The following is a 21,452-nucleotide window of genomic DNA, read 5'->3' as shown; positions in this document are numbered from 1 at the left end:
CAAAGGGAATAAACCCAAATATGAGAAACATCTTGATAGTCTAACAATGGAAAATCCTGGATGGAATGTAACAATATTATGAAAAGGGTAGTTGTTACTCACCATATAGTGGAGATGCTGAGTCGCAGATAGGAACAACAAAAAGACTGTCAGAGAGTGAGCTTTCGGCCAACAAGGCCTTCGTCAAAAATAGACAAAACACACACACGCGCAAAGCAGACAGCAAGCAGCAGTGCATGATGGGAAAGGCAACCGGACTGTGGGGGTAAGGAGGAGGCTGGGGCAGAGAGGGGGAGGGATAGCAGGATAGTGGTTGGGGAATGGTAAAGTGCTGCTTGTGGAACCATACATGGACGAGATGGAGAGAGGGTAGGGCAGCTAGGAGCAGTCAGGAGGTTACACGGAAGTTGGGGAGAGGGTGGGTGGGGAAGGGGGAGAGGGGTAGCAGAAAAGGGGAGAAGTACAAAGACTGAAGGTGTGTTAGTGGAATAGAGGGCTGTCTAGTGCTGGAATGGGAGCAGGGAAGGGCATCGATTGGTAAGGACAATGACTAACGAAGGTTGAGGCCAGGAGGGTGACAGAATTGTAGGATATATTGCATGGAGAGTTCCACCTGTGCAATTCAGAAAAGTTGGTGTTGCTAGAAAAGATCCAGATGGCACAGGCTGTGAAGCAGTCACTGATATGAAGAACATCATGTTGCGTGGTGTGCTCAGGATAGTTGTAGATTATGTGAGAAACCTGTTGAAAATTTATGGAGAAGTTAAAATTATTGCCATATTATTAGGACCGCAATTTGGCAATGCCAAGTATTATTATTTCACAGGGAAGTGAGATAGTTGTACTATGGACAGACACTATTTACAGAAAAACTGGGTGGAGATACAATAATTAATTCCTGGAATGATAAATATTGTATATGAAACATTGACAGAGCCAAGCAGAGTTTTCTTCCAGCACTGCATTGGAAATTCAGACTGAGGAAGAATACTGAAAAACTTTAGGTGTAAATAGCTCTGCATTCACATACTTACATCAATGTTGCCAGGCTCAGTTCTGAAAAAAGGGAAAGTAGATAAGCTTATTGGTTTACATATCAGCGAACTTTTTAAAGACATTCAGTTGAATTTTTGGTAAATGACAAGGAGAAAACAGAACTGAAATTCCTTAAAAATTTTTCAAATTATTTTTGTGGAAACTTCAAACAAAAAAATTTCAAAGAACTTGTGGATGATCTCAAATGCCCATATGAATAATTGCAATGAAATGTATCACTAACAAAATAAATTTTGGAATAAAATGTGGATATATTCCTGTCAAACTGTGCTGATGTTAGTGTGTACATGGCCAGTACTTACACCAGGATATTTCATTGATGGAATAAAAGTAAACAAGGAAATGGACTGCTGCCATGTCAAGTGAATTTGTTTGGTGGTGAAAGGGATACTCCTGTAGCACAATACTAGGGGCCATTCAAAATGAGACATCTTATCATTTTTTTAAGAATTACTTCATCTTTTCTTTAAGATACATGCAATCACTATCATTATCTCACAAAGGACAGTCAATCTATGAATTTAAGCTTCATTTTTTTATTTTTGAGACACAAAAACAAGAAGAAATTACACACTATTCACCATAACATTGAATGCTTTAAAATTTGTAGAACAATGTTATCCCACTTTACAAAGTAGAAAGTGGGGTATCTGCTAGCTTACATTTCTAGTTGGTGTGTATTGTACCAAAGATGGTTGTGCAGTTTTGAATCAAATGATATTTAGGAAACTTCCCATTTGAAGGAAAAACAGGAATTGTTTACAACTGTTCAGTTACATCATACATGGTTGGTATTTATAACTCTGGTGATGTTGGTTTTGTGGGCACTGGGATATTGTCTAATGCACAGAAATCCTAATAGGCAGAGATACTGCACAACAAACTTGCTTTCAGAGCAGGGAACAGTGTGCTAAGTCCACTGTTGTTTTGCCTTCTGATTAAATAAAATCAAGGCACACAAGACATGTCTTGGACCCTGGCTGAGAGTTCATAAAACCAATGTTATCGAAATTAAATCCACAAAACAAAACTGTAATGAGAAGCTGGCCTTGCAATGGACAGTATGTCTACTAACACTACAATAAAAAAGAATCTTTGGTTAATGTCCTAGCAGCCATGTAGAGATCCTGCATAGGGAAACAGTGACACGTGAGGTTACAAATCCAAAGGCTATTCATTGCATGTTCTGAAAGGGATAATCCACAACATAGAAGAGTTAAGTAAAAGCAGCCAAGGCTCCCTTCTATAGTTCTTGCAGTGTCATGAACTTGCAAAATAAATCATATAAAAGATGCTAGTTGTAGAATATTGCTTCAGCATTTGGAGGCTTTTTTATTTTTTATTTTAAGAAATAGGTATTATAGCAGACAGAGCAAGGACCATAAAAGGTCACTATAATTCACAAGAAAAGAGTACAATCAAATATAGCAGGGGTGTTGAGGCACAGACAAACACAACAAAAAAAAGTCTCTTAAATGTATTAAAAACGAAGACAAATGAAGGTACCCACAGTAAAGTAACATTTGCTTCGAGGAGCATTCAATTATGTCTCCTAGTCACTATTTTCTAATGCTACTGTACTCAGCATCTGTCTTGTTCTTTCTTTTCTTTTCTTGTTCTTCATTTTGCCTTCCAAACTGCAATGCATGCTCTTACTTACAAGCCACACTGTATCATCATTCTAGTCCACGCACAACACATGGCTACAAGATCACACTCACTATTGGTACAGCATTTCATTTCCCACATTACTCCCGCCATTATCATTAATCCTAGACCTTAAAATTGATCACACTTCCTGCATCACTCTTGCATATTTTCACACGTTATTTTCTGTACCTTCCTGTGCTACATGAACTTGTACTTCATGCTACCAACCCCTCCCCACCACCCATTCTTTCCCCTCTCTTATTCCGATTTACACTAATCTCATCTGGTCTAGACACATCTGCTGTCCCACTTCCTCATACATATACACCAACTGAACACAAGCCACATTACAATCATTTTATTTATTTTTGTCTTTGATCTCACTGTGTTTTCACATCGATTTCAGTTCGTTTTTGCCTTCCCCCATCAGCCTATTCCCTCAGGTTTCATCCTATTTCCCCGTACTTCATCTGCTCTGCTCTTCTTATGATTTTTCCCCATGACTTTTTGTGTATTTTTGGGAACTTTTTGCACATATTTCTATGTTATTTACGTATTTTCATCTTTCACCATGGCTGTGCTCCATCCATCTATGCCAATACAGAAAAGTTTCCTTATCCCTAGCCAGAACCCAACCCAACATATTGTTCCTGCATTGTTGCTTGGCTCTTGGAATCCCCCCTAATGTCCTTACTATCAAATTACCTATCAACTGCTGCAATCCCTCTTTCCACAATGACCTCCATCTGTTCACATACTGCCAGTCCTTAACTCACCAACACAGTCCTGCAAAACCATATCAATCAGGCCCAAACATCCTTGCAGTATCTCTTCTCCATCTGTGAAATTCTCCAGGTGTGTAATCCCAAATTCCTGGATCACATCTCACACACTGAAACTCTTATCCTCCAAGAACTAACGCAGCATGCACAACACCACCTCAAAAAACTCTCCAACCTGTTCTCTCCCCACTCCTGCCTTGGGCTACCTCTACCCACCACCTCTTCAACAGCCTCCAAACCTTCCCCACATACCATCATAGCTGACAAACCCTACCTCGCAGACCTATTACATTAACCCCACCCTCAAAAACTTCCAGAATTTCTTAACCTCAAACCTTGCCTTGCTGTCATTCCCTAAATCCCTCAACATGCGAGCTGACCTTACATCAGCAGAAAGAACCAAAATCCACTACCTAAAATCTGACCCCCACCTTATTATCCAACCTGCTGACAAAGGCTCCACTGCTGTTATTTTGAACCACAAGGATTACCTGGCAGTAGGACTTCACCATCTGTCAAATCTGTCCACCAACAATCCTGCTGGATTCCAGATATCCAGCACGATCTCCAGCCTCTCCTCAAATCCTTAGGCTTTAGGTCTCAGGCCCATCCCAGAACCTCTCCCCAGAGTCTCTCTCTCTCTCTCTCTCTCTCTCTCTCTCTCTCTCTCTAGACTTACCACTCCCTGCATGCACTCCTGCCTGCCTTTTACAAGCTTCCTAAAGTTCATAAACTCAGCCACCTAGGACACCCCATTGTGGCCAGTTACTTTGCCCCCCACTGAGACAACCTCTGCTCTTAAAGACCGACACGTCAGCCTATTACCCATGACCTACCCTCCTATAGAAAAGATATCACCATTTCCTTCACCAACTCCCAATAGTTTGTGTCTCTACCACATGGTGCCCTACTCATCACTATTGATACCATCGCTCTTTACATTAATGTATCTAATTCCCATGGCCTAGCCACTACTGAACGCTACCTTTCTCAATGCCCAACATACACAAAACCTACAATCTCCTTCCTGGTACCATGACCAACTATATCTTCATCCACAATTACTGCCACTCTGAAGGCATCACCTACAAACAAATCTGCAATACGGCAATGGGCACCTGCATGATGCCATCCTAGGCAAACCTATTCATGGGTCTTCTAGAGAACCCCTTCCTAACCATCCAGAATCCCAAACTCCTCATCTGGTTCAGAGTCACTGATGACAGCTTTGTGATTTGGATTGAGGGTGAGGACACACTACCCACATTCCTCCAGAACCTCAACACCTGCTCCCCATTCCCTTCACCTGCACCTCCTCAGCCCAACAACACCTCCCCCGATGTTGACCTCCACCTCAAATATGGCTAAAACAGTATCTCTGCCCATATCAAATATGCCAACCACCAGCAATACCTCCACTTCAACAGCTGCCACCTGTTCCATACCAAGAAGACCCTTCCATACAGCCTAGCCAACCATGGCCATTGCTTCTGTAGTGACGAGCAGTCAAAATATACAAAATGTCTTTCTGAGGCCTTCATTGACTGTAATTTTCCCCCAATCTTGTACAATAACAGATCTCTCATGCCTTATATTTCCAGTTGCCCACCCCCTCCCCAGGTCCCATCATCTGGCCACAGATGAGCATTCCTCTCGTGACTCATCTACATCTACATTTATACTCCGCAAGCCACCCAACGGTGTGTGGCGGAGGGCACTTTACGTGCCACTGTCATTACCTCCCTTTTCTGTTCCAGTCGCGTATGGTTCGCGGGAAAAACGACTGTCTGAAAGCCTCCGTGCGCGCTCGAATCTCTCTAATTTTACATTCGTGATCTCCTCGGGAGGTATAAGTAGGGGGAAGCAATATATTCTATACCTCATCCAGAAACGCACCCTCTCGAAACCTGGCGAGCAAGCTACCCCGCGATACAGAGCGCCTCTCTTGCAGAGTCTGCCACTTGAGTTTGCTAAACATTTCCGTAACGCTATCACAGTTACCAAATAACCCTGTGACGAAACGCGCCGCTCTTCTTTGGATCTTCTCTATCTCCTCTGTCAACCCAATTTGCTACGGAGTGTTTTGTAAGTCACCTCCTTTGTTGATGGACCACATTTTCTAAGGACTCTCCCAATGAATCTCAACCTGGTACCCGCCTTACCAACAATTAATTTTATATGATCATTCCACTTCAAATCGTTTCGTACGCATACTCCCAGATATTTTACAGAAGTAACTGCTACCAGTGTTTGTTCCGCTATCATATAATCATACAATAAAGAATCCTTCTTTCTATGTATTCGCAATACATTACATTTATCTATGTTAAGGGTCAGTTGCCACTCCCTGCACCAAGTGCCTATCTGCTGCAGATCTTCCTGCATTTCGCTACAATTTTCTAATGCTGCAACTTCTCTGTATACTACAGCATCATCCGTGAAAAGCCGCATGGAACTTTCGACACTATCTATTAGGTCATTTATATATATTGTGAAAAGCAATGGTCCCATAACACTTCCCTGTGGCATGCCAGAGGTTACCTTAACGTCTGTAGACGTCTCTCCATTGATAACAACATGCTGTGTTCTGTTTGCTAAAAAATCTTCATTCCAGCCACACAGCTGGTCTGATATTCCGTAGGCTCATACTTTGTCTATCAGGCGACAGTGCGGAACTGTATCGAACGCCTTTCGGAGGTCAAGGAAAATAGCATCTACCTGGGAGCCTGTATCTAATATTTTCTGGGTCTCATGAACAAATAAAGCGAGTTGGGTCTCACACGATCGCTGTTTCCAGAATCCATGTTGATTCCTACAGAGTAGATTCTGGGTTTCCAAAAATGACATGATACGCGAGCAAAAAAAAATGTTCTAAAATTCTACAACAGTGTCACCCAGGACTGGAACAAGTGAATCACGTTTCCCACCACGGTTTCAACTACCTCTCGTGTGCCCTGAAGTGAGGAATGTGCTATCCACTATCTGCTTTACCCCTCCCACAATGGTATTCCACTGCCCACCAAGTCAGCACAATATCCTTGTCCGGCTCTACTCCACCCCTGCTTCTGATGCCTTGCCTCATGGTTCATATACCTGTAATAGACTTAGATGCAAGACCTGTCCCATACATCTTCCCACCATCACCCACTCCCGTCCACCCACAAGTATCATCTATCCCATTGAATGCAGGGCTACCTGTGAAATGAGTCAAGTGATCTAAAAGCTAAGCTGCAACCACTATGCTTTGTTCTACGTGAGCATGACAACCAACCATCTGTCTGTTCACATGAATGCCCACCAACAAGCTGTGACCAAGAAACAGCTGTATCACACAGTCAATGAGCATGTTGTCCAATACAATGTTCTCCATTTTAATGGCTACTTCACAGCCTGTGCTATCTGGATGCTTCCTACCACCACTAGCTTCTCTGAACTGTGCAAGTTGGAACTCTCCCTGCAATATACCCTACATTCACGTAGCCCTCCCAGCCTCAGCCTTTGCTAGTCATTGCCCTTCACCCAACTATCCCCTTCCCTATTCCCTCTCCGACACTACACAGTCTTCTATTCCACAAGTGCACCCATAATCTTTGATTTCTCTCCTTTTCCACCCCTACCCCACCCCCCCACCCCACCTCCCACTCTCTGTGTAGCATACGGATTGCATCTAGCTGCCCTATCCTATCAACTCTGCTTGCTCCACAAATAGCACTTTACCATTCCCCACCCACACAGAGATCTCCCCCCGCCCCCTCCCCTACCCACCCCAGCATCCTTCTTACACCCATCACTCAGACTGCTTCTCCCATCACGTACAGTTGCAAGCAGTCTGGCCTTGGGAGGCACAGAGAGAGCTCATGTGTGTGTGTGAGCTGCATTCATGAATGTGTGTGTGTGTGTGTGTGTGTGTGTGTGTGTGTGTGTGTGTGTGTGTGTGTGCGCGCGCGCGCGCATGTTGTCCATTTCAGAAGAAGGCCTTCTGGCCGAAAGCTCAAGTGTTTAATAGTGTTTTTGTAATTTCTGTCTCCAACTCAACATCTCCACTATATGGTGAATAGCAATCTATCCTTTTCACAATATTGACATAAAGAAGGATAACAAAGATGCTCAGGGAACTTAAAGAGAATTGTTTTGAAAATTGCAACATTGTCTGGCCGAAACACTGTTGGATCAATTTTGAGAGACAGTATTTGGGGAAGAATGTGCAACAATTCTGCTGCCTCATCATATATTGTGCACTGGGATCACAAAAAAAGAATACAAGAGAAATCAGAGCATGGAAACATTGTAGACAGTCCATTCCTCTCCCCCCTCCCCAACGACTCTGCTACAAACACAAATAAAGGATATGACAGAAAAACACGAATTTTGGTGCTGAGTGCCATGTAGTACATACGCCACCTGCCACCTCCCAAAGTCCCACTGTCCGGCCACAGAGGAGCACTCCTCTTACGACTCAGTACCACCCAGGACTGGAGCAACTGAATTACGTTCTCCATCAGGGTTTCGACTACTTCCTGTGATGCTCCGAACTGAGAATGTTCTATCCGCTATCCTTCCCACCCCCTCTCACAGTGATACTCCACAGCCCACTGAACCTACACAATATCCTCATCCATCCTTACACAATCCCTGCTCCCAACTCCTTGCCTTTTGGCTCATATCCCTGTAATAGACCTAGATGCAAAATGTGTCCCATACATCCTCCCACCACCACCTACTCCAGTCCGGTTACAAACATCACCTACCCCATCAAAGACAGGGCTACCTGTGAAACATGTCATTTACAAGTTAAACTGCAACCACTGTGCTTCACTCTACGTGGGCATAACAACCAACCAGTTACCTGTCTGGAAGAATGGCCATCAGCAAACTACAGCCAAGAAACAGCTGGACCACTCTGTTGCTGAGGACATGCCCAATGCAATGTTCTTCATTTCAGTGACTGTTTCACAGCCTGTGCTATCTGGATTCTCCCTACCAACACCAGTTTTTCTGAACCATGCAGGTGGAAACTCTTCCTGCAACATATCCTATGTTCTCGTAACCCTCCTGACCTCAACCTTCATCAGTCATTGTCCTTACCCATCTAACCCCTTCCCTGTTCCCTTTTCAGCCTACACATCCCTCTATTCCACCAATGTACCTTCAGTCTTTTTTACTTTTCTCCTTTTCTACTACCTCACCCCCCCCCCCCAATCCACCCTCCCCAGCCCCCTGTCTAACCTCCTGACTGCACCTAGCTGCCCTACCCTCTCTCCACCTCATCCATGTACGCTCCCACAAGCAATGCTTTACCAGCCCCCAACCCTTACTCTGCTATCCCTTCCCCTCCCTGCCCAAGCCGCCTCATTCCCCCACAGTCCTCTCCCATCATACACTGCTCCTTGCAGTGTGGCTTCAGCAGCCAGAAACTGTGTATGGTCATGTGTGTATGTGTCGCACTTGCGCGCGCGCACACGCGCGCGCGGATGTGTGTGTGTGTGTGTGTGTGTGTGTGTGTGTGTGTGTGTGTGTGTGTGTGTGTTTTTTTGACAAAGGCTTTATCGGTCGAAAGTTCATTTTCCAACAGTCTTTTTGTTGTGCTCATCTGCACCTCAGCATCTCCCCTACTGGTAAGTAGCAACTATCCTTATTTTAATACTGGTATTGTACTGTGAAGTATTTATGAACATATATTTATGTCACATAACTGTGTACATGTTTTTGTATTGAAAACTGTGATGATGAGACTCTTCTTACTCAGCTCTAGTTATATTTGCAAAGGCTGGTTTCATACTCGATGCTAGTCTATCATGTGCAAACCTCTTTATCTCTGGTTGGTTGGTTTGTGGGGGTTGAAGGGACCAGACTACAAAGGCCATCGGTCCCTTGTTCCACGGCCATAAAATCCTACAAGAAAACAAAGGAAAAAAAAAAAAAAAAAACAAGCAATTGAGATGACAAGGAGCGACACAGAACCAGAAAGACACAGACAAAGACCAGACAAAAGGAATTAAAAGCACACAGAGTGTGACAGTGGTTGGCCGATCATAAAAGGAAAAGCCAACCACCAAGAAACACACTAAAAACCACAATCTAAAACTGGAGGCCAAAGGCCAGACTCAACATAAAAAGGACACAAACCCTCAAATTGAGTGATAAAAGCATCCTACACGAATAAAACTCAAAACTAAGTCTGCCATTGCGGCGTCATCCGATAAAAGTGCAGGGAGCATATCAGGCAGCGCATAAATCTGCCTGAGCATAGTTCAAAACGGACAGGCCAACAAAATGTGGACCACTGTCAACACTGATCCACAGTCTCCAAGGCTGGTGCATCGACAGCCTATTTCACCAGTGTGTCAACATGTTCATTACCCAGGATGCCGACACGACCCGCGGTCCACAGAAAAACGACGGAGTGGCCACAACGAGCAAGAGTATGGATGGACTCCTGGATAGCCATCACCAGACAAGAGCGAGGAAAACACTGGTCGATAGCTCGTAAACCACTCAGGGACTCACCTGAGCTGGAGCGGATATGCTCTAGGGCGCAAGAGATGGCGACCAGCTCTGCAGTGAAGACACTGCAGCCAGCCGGCAATGAGCATTGCTCATAATGATCACCTATAATAAGAGCATAACCGACACGACCAGCAACCATCGAACCATCGGTATAGACCACGTCAGAGCCTCGAAACGTGGCAAGGATTGAAAGAAAGTGACGGTGAAGGGCCTCAGGAGGGACTGAGTCCTTCGGGCCCTATGCCAAATTGAGCTGAAGGCATGGGTGGGGCACACACCATTGGGGCATATGCAGAGGGCCTGGAAAAGAGGTGGAAGAGGGAAAACCTCAAGCCCAGAGAGAAGAGCCCTGGCACGAACCACGATCATACACCCTGACCGGAGCCGCCGTTCTGGAAGATGGACGACCGAGTGAGGGAACAGGAGACGGTAATTGTGATGCCCAAGCAGGCTGCAAAGATATGCAGCATAAGTGGCCAGTAGTTGATGGTGCTGGATCCGCAATGGAGGTTTGTGCGGAAAGCTCCAGTGGCGGGTCGGATCCCACTGTGAAGGATGGGGTCAAGCAACCGTAAGCCAGGCTACCAAAATCTAGACGGGACTGAATTAACGCCCGGGCAGCTTGTGTGACTCAAGCAGTGAAGAGTGTCAAGATGCTGCCAGCATGTTTGTTTAAGCTGCCGAATATGAGGGAGCCAAGTCAACCGGGTATCTAAAACCAATCCCAAAAACCGATGTGTTTCCACCACAGCTAGAGGTCTGCCATCAAGATAAAGCTGTGGCACAGGGTGAACAGTGTGATGCCGGCAGAAACGCTTAACGCAGGTCTTGGCAGCAGAAAACTGGAAGCCATGCGCTACAGCCCAAGACTGTGCATTGCAGATAGCGCCCTGCAGCTGCAGAAAGGCAGCACCAATGTCAGTGGAGCTATAGAACAGGCAGAAGTCATCAGCATACAAGGAAGCTGAGACGGACGTTCCCACCGCTGCAGCGAGCCCATTAATTGCAACTAAAAAGAGGCAGACACTCAAGACAGATCCTTGTGGGACCCCATTCTCCTGAACTCGGGAGGAACTATGGGAGGCCACAACTTGCACACGGAAGGAACGAAGCGACAGAAAATTTTATATGAAAATCGGGAGCGGGCCCCGAAGACCCCACCCATGAAGCGAGGTGAGGATGGGATGTTGCCATGTCGTATCGTATGCCTCCTGCATGTCAAAAAGGACAGCAACCAGATGCTGACAGTGGGCAGAGGCCATACAGATGGCAGACTCCAGGCAGACCAGATTATCGGTGGCAGAGGGGCACTTATGAAACCCACTTTATCTCTACATAGCCACTGCAATCTACAACCACTTGAACTTTCTTGCTATGGTCAGGTCTTGGTCTCCCTCTACAATTTTTACTTCAGCCCCCCACCCCCCCTCCCACTTCCCTTCATTACCAAATTGACAATAATTAAATGCTTCATGGTGAGTCCTATTAACTGATCCCGTTTTAGTCAAGTTGTGCCCGAGTCCCGGCCGCATCAGGCTACACTCCAGGCACATACCTTTAGAAAGGACTTCCTATAGCTTAAATGTATGTTACATGTTAAAATATTGATCTTTTTCAGAAACACATTTCCAGATACTGTCAGTCTGTATTTTACATCACCTCTACTTCAGCCACTGTCAACTATTTTTCTCTCCAAATAGTAAAATTCATCTACTACTTGTAGTGTCATTAGCTAATATAATTTCCTCAGTATCAATTGATTTTAATTCAGTTACATACCATTATCCTCATTTTACTTTTGTTGATGCTCCTCTTATAATCTGTCTTAATGACACTATCCACTCCTTCCAGCTGATCTTTCGCATCCTTTGCTGTCTCTGACAGAAACATTATTCCAACAACAAAGAATGCATTCCAGGCCACATTGTCAAATGGCATACAAATAGTACAGAAACAGGTTTGCTTTTCTTCCATCTTCTAAAATAAAACATATGGTCAACACTGGCTCGTGTGTCTTACATTTCCTCACCTAAACTGATCTTCCTCAGGGCCTGCTTCCACCAGAGTTTTCATTCTCCTGCAAATATTTTGTGTTATTATTATGGAACCATGACTTATTAAACTGATGGTTTGGTGATATTCACACCTGTCGCCACCTGCCTTCTTTGGAAATGGGATTATTACATTCTTCTTGAAGTCTGAGGGTATTTCACATGTCATATATATCTCACCCAGGTGAAATAGTCATGAATGATGATCCCAATCATACAGTAATTCTGAGCAATTTTTCTCTACTCATGGTGCCTTGTTTTCACTTACGTCTTTCAGTGCTGTGTCAAATTCTCCTTGCAGTGTCACATCTCTCACCTTCATTTAGTTCTTCTTCATTTTTTGTAATATTATCTTCAAGTTTATTTCCTTTGCACAGCCCTTCTATGTAATCCTTCAACCTTTCTGCCTTACCTTCTTTGATTAGTACTGACTTACCACCTGAACTCTTGATAGGCATATATCTAGTCCCCTTTCCTCCCCAAGTTTCTTTAATTTTCCTGTAGGCAGCATCTATATTTCCCACAAGACTCTATATTTCCCACAGTCTTGCATGCTTCTACAGCTTCACATTTCTTCTCTAGCCATTCATTGTTTACTATTCTGCACTTACTATCTATCTCATTTTCAAATTTCTGTATTCCATTTTGTGTTCTTTATTTGCTACATTTTTACATTTTCTCCTTCACTCAATTAAATTTAATATCTTATAGTAAGGCATGAATTTGTGCTAGATCTTATCTTGCTGTGTATGAACCTCTGCTGTCTTCTCTCAAAGCTACCAATTCACCATCTATTATATTCCTTTCCTCTGTTTCAATTAGTTGTCATCTAACATTCCACAGAATCTCTCAACAACATGTCATTCTTCCAAGTTATCCAGGTCCCATCTCCTTAATTACCTACTTTTCTTCAGTTTTAATCTGCAGTTCAAAAATAATATTTACGGTCAGAGTTCATATCTGATACTTTAAATGTTTCCAGTTTAAAATGTGATTTCTTAATCTCTGTTTGATTATTATATAATCTATCTGAAATCTTCCAGTGTCTCCAAGTCTGTCCCAGATATACAATCTTCTTTCAAGAGTCTTAAACTAAGTATTTGCAATTATTAAATTATGCACTTTGCAAAATTCTACTTGTCAGCTTTCACTTTCATTCCTTTCCTTTTATCCATTGTCTTCCTCTTCCTACTGTTAAATTTCAGTTATCCATTAATGAAATGAAGAATTTCTTTTAGCTCCATCACACATCCAGAATGAGATTTTCACTCTGCAGCGGAGTGTGCACTGATATGAAACTTCCTGGCAGATTAAAACTGTGTGCCCGACCGAGACTCGAACTCAGGACCTTTGCCTTTCGCGGGCAAGTGCTCTACCATCTGAGCTACTGAAGCACGACTCACGGCCGGTACTCACAGCTTTACTTCTGCCAGTATCTCGTCTCCTACCTTCCAAACTTTACAGAAGCTCTCCTGCGAACCTTACAGAACTAGCACTCCTGAAAGAAAGGATACTGCGGAGACATGGCTTAGCCACAGCCTGGGGGATGTTTCCAGAATGAGAAGGTAGGAGACGAGATACTGGCAGAAGTAAAGCTGTGAGTACCGGCCGTGAGTCGTGCTTCGGTAGCTCAGATGGTAGAGCACTTGCCCACGAAAGGCAAAGGTCCCAAGTTCGAGTCTCAGTCGGGCACACAGTTTTAATCTGCCAGGAAGTTCCATCACACATGTTTTGAGTCTCTTCATCAGGACATCTAGTAGGCTTACCTGTACTACTTTGGTGAATTTTGGCTATGATAATGCATTCACTATTCTGTTCAAAACTGTTTGCCAGAATTCTTATTTTCTTTTTCATTATTAGGCCAACTCCTACATTACCAATGTTTCATTTTGTGTTGGTAACCCTGTACTCACCTGATTATAAACCCCCTTCTTCCTGCCAGCACATTTCACTAAGGTCCACTACATACATAAATGGTAATTATAAAAGTTTGAATTGTCACCTCAAAGAAGTAAAATTTGTATTTTTTTTTCTTTTTTGCAGATAAATGTCCACTACATAAATAGTAAAAAAAATTAAAAAACGGCACAGTCCATTTCAACTTTATCAATGGACTACAGCACTTTCTTATGGTTCCTCTAGCAGTGTGCTACAGTATTGTGGCAGTGAAATTTCAATGTGTACCACGACTGCAGATGTGTAACTACAAAACCAACAAAAATTAATTACAGAACTTTATTTTCTTGAGGTCATAATTAAAACTTTATGACTATTACTGATAACTTCAAGCTAACTACATTTCAAGTTCACTAACCTACTTAACTGATTAACAGAACTAAAATTCTCTACTCTGACCTGCAGAGTGCCACGTTCATTTTTCCTCCTGAGCAGTCTCTGCCCTGAGATCTGAACAGAGTACTGCCTTACATCTACATATATATACTCTGCAAACTACTGTGAAGTGCATGGCAATGGATACTTAGCATGGTACCACATGTTAGGTTTTATTTCCATTATTGCATATGTGGTGCAGGAATGACTGCTTAAATGTCTCTCTGTGTGCTGAAATTCATCAAATTTTATCTTCACAGGCCCTACAGGAACAATACATATGCGGCTGAAGTAAAGTTCTAGATTCTTCATTTAATACTGGTTCTCGAAATTTTGTATTTCGCCTTCAGAGTGTTTTATCCAAGAGGATGCCATCATCATTAAACCATACAGCAGAGCTGCATGTCTTTGGAAAATTCAATGGCTCTATTTTCCCTCGCTTTCGACTGTTCACAGTACAGACATAGCAAGGCCATGTTGGCTTTACGTTACAAGGCCAGTTTTGTCAATCATCCAGAAGGTTGCCCTGCACTACTGAAAAGATGGAACCACAGCTCCTCCAGTATGGCTGTCTGTACATTATCGATGTCTGTATCACTGAGGCAACCGAGCTACCCCACCCTGAAAGGTCCATTGTTTGTGAGGGCAGGGGGAGGCGTTGTGGGGGCAAACCTATCAGCTTGATATGTAATGGTTGGAAAAGTGTGATAATTTTATGAAGTCTATTAAGCACACATTTTTAAATAGTGGTTAAATGATGTACTTTGTAGGATTTCATTCTTTCCTTCACCTTTTCATCAAGACTGAGTATTAGTACAAAATATTGTGCTGAGTTATTATGATGCAGTATGGTTTTAAGTTATTAAGTGGATATTTAGTTGTTGCTGACACATAACAGCTTACCACAAACCTTAAATAATGGCTCACACATCACCATCATCTCTTCAAGCTGTTGACGAACATATCCAAAATCACCCTGGGTATAAAAAGTTTGGAGCTGGTCTTGCTTTGACTTCACCCATCCCCGGTGATCACCAGGACACAGAGGCATTGAATATGACTCCTGTAGCTTGCAGCCTTGCTCATATCCCCAACAAGCCTTTACATCTAGATACTCCTGCAAGAGCAAATGGAACAGCATGTAAAAAGTTCAGTCTTATGAAGTGTCTCATTTGTTTCATCTTAAAGTTTGTTTCTGGTTGTGTTTCTTCATCATGAAATCAGTTAGCATGTAAATCAAATTTACGATGTCTTGGAACACAGAAATCTACATTAAATTGAAAAATAATATTAAAATATCTAAGAGCCAAATGGGTAAAATACAGATACAGTTACAAGTTTATTACATCCTAAAGTAGCTAGCAGCATAACAAATAGATACTGTAGAATACTATGATTTAAGAGGTATGTTTATTTTTTTTTCTTTAACAGGAGATAAGGAAAAATGTTGAGAATACAGAACAAATAACATCCCTTCAAATGTGAGGGTACAGTGCACAAGGGTACAGCACTGAAAATAATATGAACGCCTTAGGGATTATTTACTGAAATGTTTGATCAGCTGGTTGAAGACAATAAGTTTGTTGAGTACAATCATCAATGAGAAATGAAGTTTGTATTTAAGCAGCATAATGAATAAGTAAAATGTAGGAATCAAAGCATCGCAAATCTATGACAATGTTCATAATATAGTCATGACAGTTCAAAGTTTAATGTCTTTTGTTTCGTTCTGTGTTCCGTTGTCCAGCGAAATATTGAACAGGGCGCCAAATGTCCCGTTTTTTCGTAATCAGTAGTAACCTTCTCTCTTTTTGTTTCGCCGCGCGGTCTAGGCGTCTTGTCACGGTCCGCGGGGCTCGCCCCGTCGAAGCTTCGAGTCCACCCTCGGACGTGTGTGTGTGTGTGTGTGTGTGTGTGTGTGTTTAGCACAAGCTAGTAGTAGGTAAGTAGTGCGTATGCTTAGGGACTGATGACCTCAGCAGTTTGGTCTCGTTAAGACCTTACCACAAATTTCCAAATTCCGTTTTGCTTCATTTTGTGTTTTTATTTATTTTTGCGTCAGTTCAGTGTCTTAGACAAGGTTTTGTAATATTTTCTTGAATCTTGGTTTGTGTTGAATGCAAAAATGGAACTGTAGAAATAACGGACGGATGTAAAAAGTTTTCATTAAGAAAGCTACAGGGCTATCAATGTTCAGTTGTATTTGTAGTTACAAATTAGCTATTTACTGTTACCTGATATAAATTTGCAGTAGATGCAACCTACACGATGTATTCTGACTGTTACTGACAACAATGAGAAGTAAGCGGAAGTTTCAAACCTGGGTTCGGGAAGCTTGCTTTAGTGCGCTGCGTTGTGTGTTGTTTGGTGTGTGTGAAACTAACTAGTGCCCGTTAATATGGAGAAAAGAAAGTGTTCTTTCTCGAAAACATGAAAGAAGTGTTCCCTTTCTTGAAGGAAACAATGAGTAGGAAGGTAGAAAGTACGTTTGTGTCGTTGTTTTTTCCATTGAACATGGAGGACGTGTCGAAATAATACAGCACATAAAGAAAAAGAAGCGCCTGTCGGCAGTTTCTGCGAGAACTTCTAGCAGCATAACTTTCTTTGTAAGTACGAATAAACTACAGAGGAAGATAAACGAATCGCTGCGAAAGGTCTGCGTTGCATACCACAAAACACAATCATTCTTTGCACTCATTGGATTGCACGGCTCTTCTCATCATAAGATGAAATGAAATTCACATGTTCTATAAAAACTATAAAATGCGAGTCGGTTTTGGTGACGTTTTATCGCCGCACGCAATGCATGAAGTTCAGTGAAAACCTAAGTGTCTGTCTGTGGTGGTTGATCCATCATTTCACGAAAGCTCAAAGCTAGTGCTGATTTTAGATAGGTACTTCATTCCTACCAAAGGTGTTCAGTGTAGAGTAATTGGTCTTCAGAACACTGGCGGAGAAACTGCTGAATTATTAGCTAGCTATATTCTGGATATTTTAAAATAGGAAATTTTAGTTGACAAGGTCGTCGTATTTTGTGCATATAATTGTAATACCGACTTTAGTGGGTTCAAGAGGGCAGGAACAAACAATGTTTATTCCAAAGTGGATAATGTTCTCAATATGAACATTCAAGGCATCGGATGTGTGACCCATGCGGCACACAATGAAGTTCAAACAAGCGCAGACATTCTTCTCATTGACATAGAAACAATAGTGAAATTTTTCAACATTTTCACATTTACACTGTGCGTGTGTAGGGACTGAAAACAACTGTGATTACGTTGATACTGAAATCAAGCAAGTTCCAGGTGGTGAAACTTGATGACTGTTGTCGTTGCAGGAGTTTAAAGAATTACTGATATGTATGAACCTTTGAAGTCTTATTTTCTGTCGCAGCACAGGTATCCTACATTGCTGAAACAGTTATGTGAGAACCCAAAGTGACATTTTTGGCTCCATTTCACACAAAGCTAATCGAAAATATTTTCTAATTCAATCCAAAAGTTGGAAAGAACCACGAATTCAGAAACAGAATCAACTGAGGAGGGAGCTGCTGAAAGAAGAAAAAAAAACAGTAACAGGAAATTCAGTAAGTTTCAAACTTCAGTTATGTCTTCAATTTTAATGAACTTGGAAAAGGAAGATTTTTCACTCAGTCAAAATACAAGGCAACATTTCAGAAAGAGATGATTGTATCCAAGAAACTTGAGGACTGGGGAAAAGCTAATTTGGAAACATAAAAGGGAAGGTGTGATGTATTCTGTGAGAGACTGTAAAAATATAAGAGATGCTAGTGAGTTTTGCTCTTGTTACACCAGGCACAAATTTTGTTGTGGAAAGAATACTTTCAGTTGTGAATTCCCTTTGGACTGCCGAGAAAAACCTGTTTTACCACTGAAACTACTGAAGCAATTGTAATAGCTAAGACTCATTACCAAGACCTTATATGCAAGGAGTTCTACAACCTGCTATTAACAATTCATAGTGATGCTAAATGATCTACAGATTTTTGACGTATACATTAGGCCTAGTGTTTATTTGCTAGAAATCATTCTATCAGTATTTTGAATTATAAACAGTTCTTGGAAAAACGATGAATTATCACATGATAAAGGAGCGCTGTTGCAAACATGTTTTGAAGTTTCTTGTTAAAGTCTATGCCTTTTTATAGTTTAAATTTTAGTAGAAGATGCAATCATGTGTGCAAAATATTTTCTGTTTGTCTAGTATGCCATTTTGTCCCATTTTTTTATCCCAATTTTTTGCAGCTGTCCCTTCCTTAAAGAAAAGAAGTGCAACAATTTGCTAAGATCAGAACAGAGAACTACACAAAAGCAGAAGACGCTATACCTGATACGGTGCAAGTCTGGCAGGAAATCAAATTCAGATATCAACCATGAAATTAAAATGAACCTTAACAAATTATAGATGCAAGTTTTATGTTTGTTGTGAAAGGATGAAACCAAAACTATATCATTAAAAAAACTTTAAAATAACTGCTTAGTTGTATATTCCACATTTAAACATATTGTATGTTGTTTTATTATTATTTATTAGTTTATAAAAATGACAGTGCAATGAAGGTGGTACTCCCAGATAATATTAATTACTAAATGTTCACTTAAAATCACAGTGTTCATTTCAGAATGTAAGCTTCTGGAATTGGGAACACAGGATATTTCCACAAGCCAAAAAATGTCTTGCATCTTCTCAATAATTGTCCTGAAGACTTGCCCCAACATTATCTTAGTCAAAATTACACATGCCAGATGCGGTTTCCCTGTAGCTACAACTGTCCACGATGCTCATAATTGGCTGCCACAGAAATAGCCCATATATCACAAAAATCTGACTGACTTTTGTAAGCATTTTGCAATATATGTCATCACTAACTACCACTTGTAGTTCCTCAACCTCCACACAGGTCCTGAGAGACAGACTGCATGTATTAAGGACTATTCCACAGTTCAGAGGAAAGTTAAGGTTGCATGATTTGGCTGTAATGATTAGAATAGTGTTAAAAAAACATATTGACTGACTATTCTGTCAGTTCTTGGTAGAACATTATGAATGACACATGGCACTGGTATAATATTCTACTATATTTATTATTTTACAAACCGGCTTTCAGCTGTTATGCTATCATCAGAGATAAAAATAAATACAGGGTCATTCCACGTCAAGGGGACCAGGGATCCCCACTCGACCATCTCCAAATCTAATGAAATTTGGTTGAAGATTCTATACGACCTTTGATGGTTACATACCAAATTTCAGTTAAGTTTCTTCAGAGATTGAATTTTTAGGGGATTTTAAAGAGAGACACTCCCTCTCACATCACATACGAAGGCACAGATGTGCCAAGTTTGCTAGGCTTTTTTAAAAGTTCTAGTACATATTTGGTGTAACATACATAGACAACTTTTTATCTTGAATCACACCATGGCAAAAATTTGGGATTTTGACAACTGCTACTTTTCAAATGAACCAATCACACCAAAACTTAAGAGGGTTATTCTTACCTATGATGTTCATATATGGATGAAATGTAATTAATGTCTGATGCCTAATGCCTCTGTCACATATTGCAAAATGGCTACTTTGCAGAAGAAATAATTTTTTGTAATTCTGCAGTTACCGTGCAAAGACCTTTTACACTGAGGTACCAAACTGAACCTCCGAAAGGACAGAACATGGTCTGTACAACAAGCACGCGCGATCCGGAGTCCGAATCTGTGGCACTCGCCTCGGGATGCCGCTGGCATGTGTTGGAAGCCAGGACGACTCCCCACGGCAGTGAGCCGTGGAGTGGCCCGCCACTGGCTGGCTACGGACCCAGTGTCGGCCTCTTGAACCAGCGACCCGCTGTGGATTGGAACGCTGGCGCCCCATCTGCTGCTGCGTGTAGCTGGTGGTGTGACACGCCCCACCGTCCAGGAGAGCTGCCACACTTGAATGAATCTCGTTAGAAACCCGCACCTATTTATATGCGGCCTCCGTTTTACCACACGCGCCGCGCTTCGTGTCACATACTCACAACACGCTAGGCTCTATGGCCTCTATTCTACTTCGCAACTTTTTGTGTAACTCACTGCAATGCAGCCCGCACCTGTCAGTAACTTGTGCTTAGAATATTGCACAAAACTAACTTTCCCTATCCTAAATGATGGTGCTGCTACAGCAAGACGGTGACCCATACTTGACTACCCAAGTGTGTGAGTATCTGAATGAGCCGTTGGATTGATCTTCAAACAGCCGGCGACTTTCCACTTCTTAGCTGGCTACCACTTTCACCGGATTTGACGCTCTGTGACTTCCTCCTGCGAGGTTTCATTAAGGACAACGTTTATGCACCAACACTACCACAGAAGAGATGAAGAATCAGATATGTATTGCCATAACACCTGTGACCGAGTTTTGGACGAATTCGAGTATCAATGTGATATTGTTCATGTCCCTGGTGGAGAAATACTGAACATCTTTAATCTAAACTTGAGAGATTCTTAAATCTGTGTCCCAAGTTTCATAGTTGTATGTATTACGGTTTAATAAATATATGCATTTGAAATATGTATATTCTTTTAGAAACACCCAGTATAATAAATTGTACAAAGAGAAAAAAAAAACGGGCCATGTGAGTAGGATGGATAAGTTACGACATGGTGTGGATGGGATTATCAATAGTATCTGCCATTAGAAATGGCGAGTAGTAGAGCTGTATCTGATTGTTCAGAACTAAACTTGGGGAAATTGACATAGTTTATTAATTTCCATTATTTAAAGGCAGTTCATCTTTATCTATTTATGGATGTGATGTAGGACTTAATGTTGCACCTTGTATCTATAGTCTGGTTTGCAAAAGTAGTCTCTCCTATTCTAAGTTTCCAATTTCTATTGTGTTCTTTAAAGTGGGTGCGTATTCCCCTGTCACACTTATAGAATTTTCCACAATTATGAATAATTTTGTATATGCCACTCATTTCCAAAGCTGGAGTGCTGTCTTTACCGCTGGGTAAAAAGTGGCCAGTAGAGTTACCTACATAAAATTGTATTTTAAAATTCCTGGATTTAAGCT

General features: G+C 41.8%; 1 protein-coding gene across 2 annotated transcripts in view; it reads right to left on the bottom strand.

Moving 5' to 3' along the window:
• The window catches only part of LOC124777973 (EGF domain-specific O-linked N-acetylglucosamine transferase), a 164,025-nt gene that overhangs the window by 128,584 nt on the left and 13,989 nt on the right, over nt 1–21,452 (bottom strand). For both annotated transcript variants that reach the window (XM_047253534.1, XM_047253533.1), the window contains exon 3: nt 15,288–15,494. In XM_047253534.1, the coding sequence (XP_047109490.1) occupies nt 15,288–15,494 (207 nt within the window). The remainder of the gene's footprint in view (nt 1–15,287; nt 15,495–21,452) is intronic.

The sequence above is a fragment of the Schistocerca piceifrons genome, chromosome 2 (assembly GCF_021461385.2).
Source record: "Schistocerca piceifrons isolate TAMUIC-IGC-003096 chromosome 2, iqSchPice1.1, whole genome shotgun sequence".
Taxonomy (NCBI): domain Eukaryota; kingdom Metazoa; phylum Arthropoda; class Insecta; order Orthoptera; family Acrididae; genus Schistocerca; species Schistocerca piceifrons.
The sequence above is the reverse complement of the archived record's forward strand: the minus strand, read 5'-3'. Positions and strand labels throughout refer to the sequence as shown.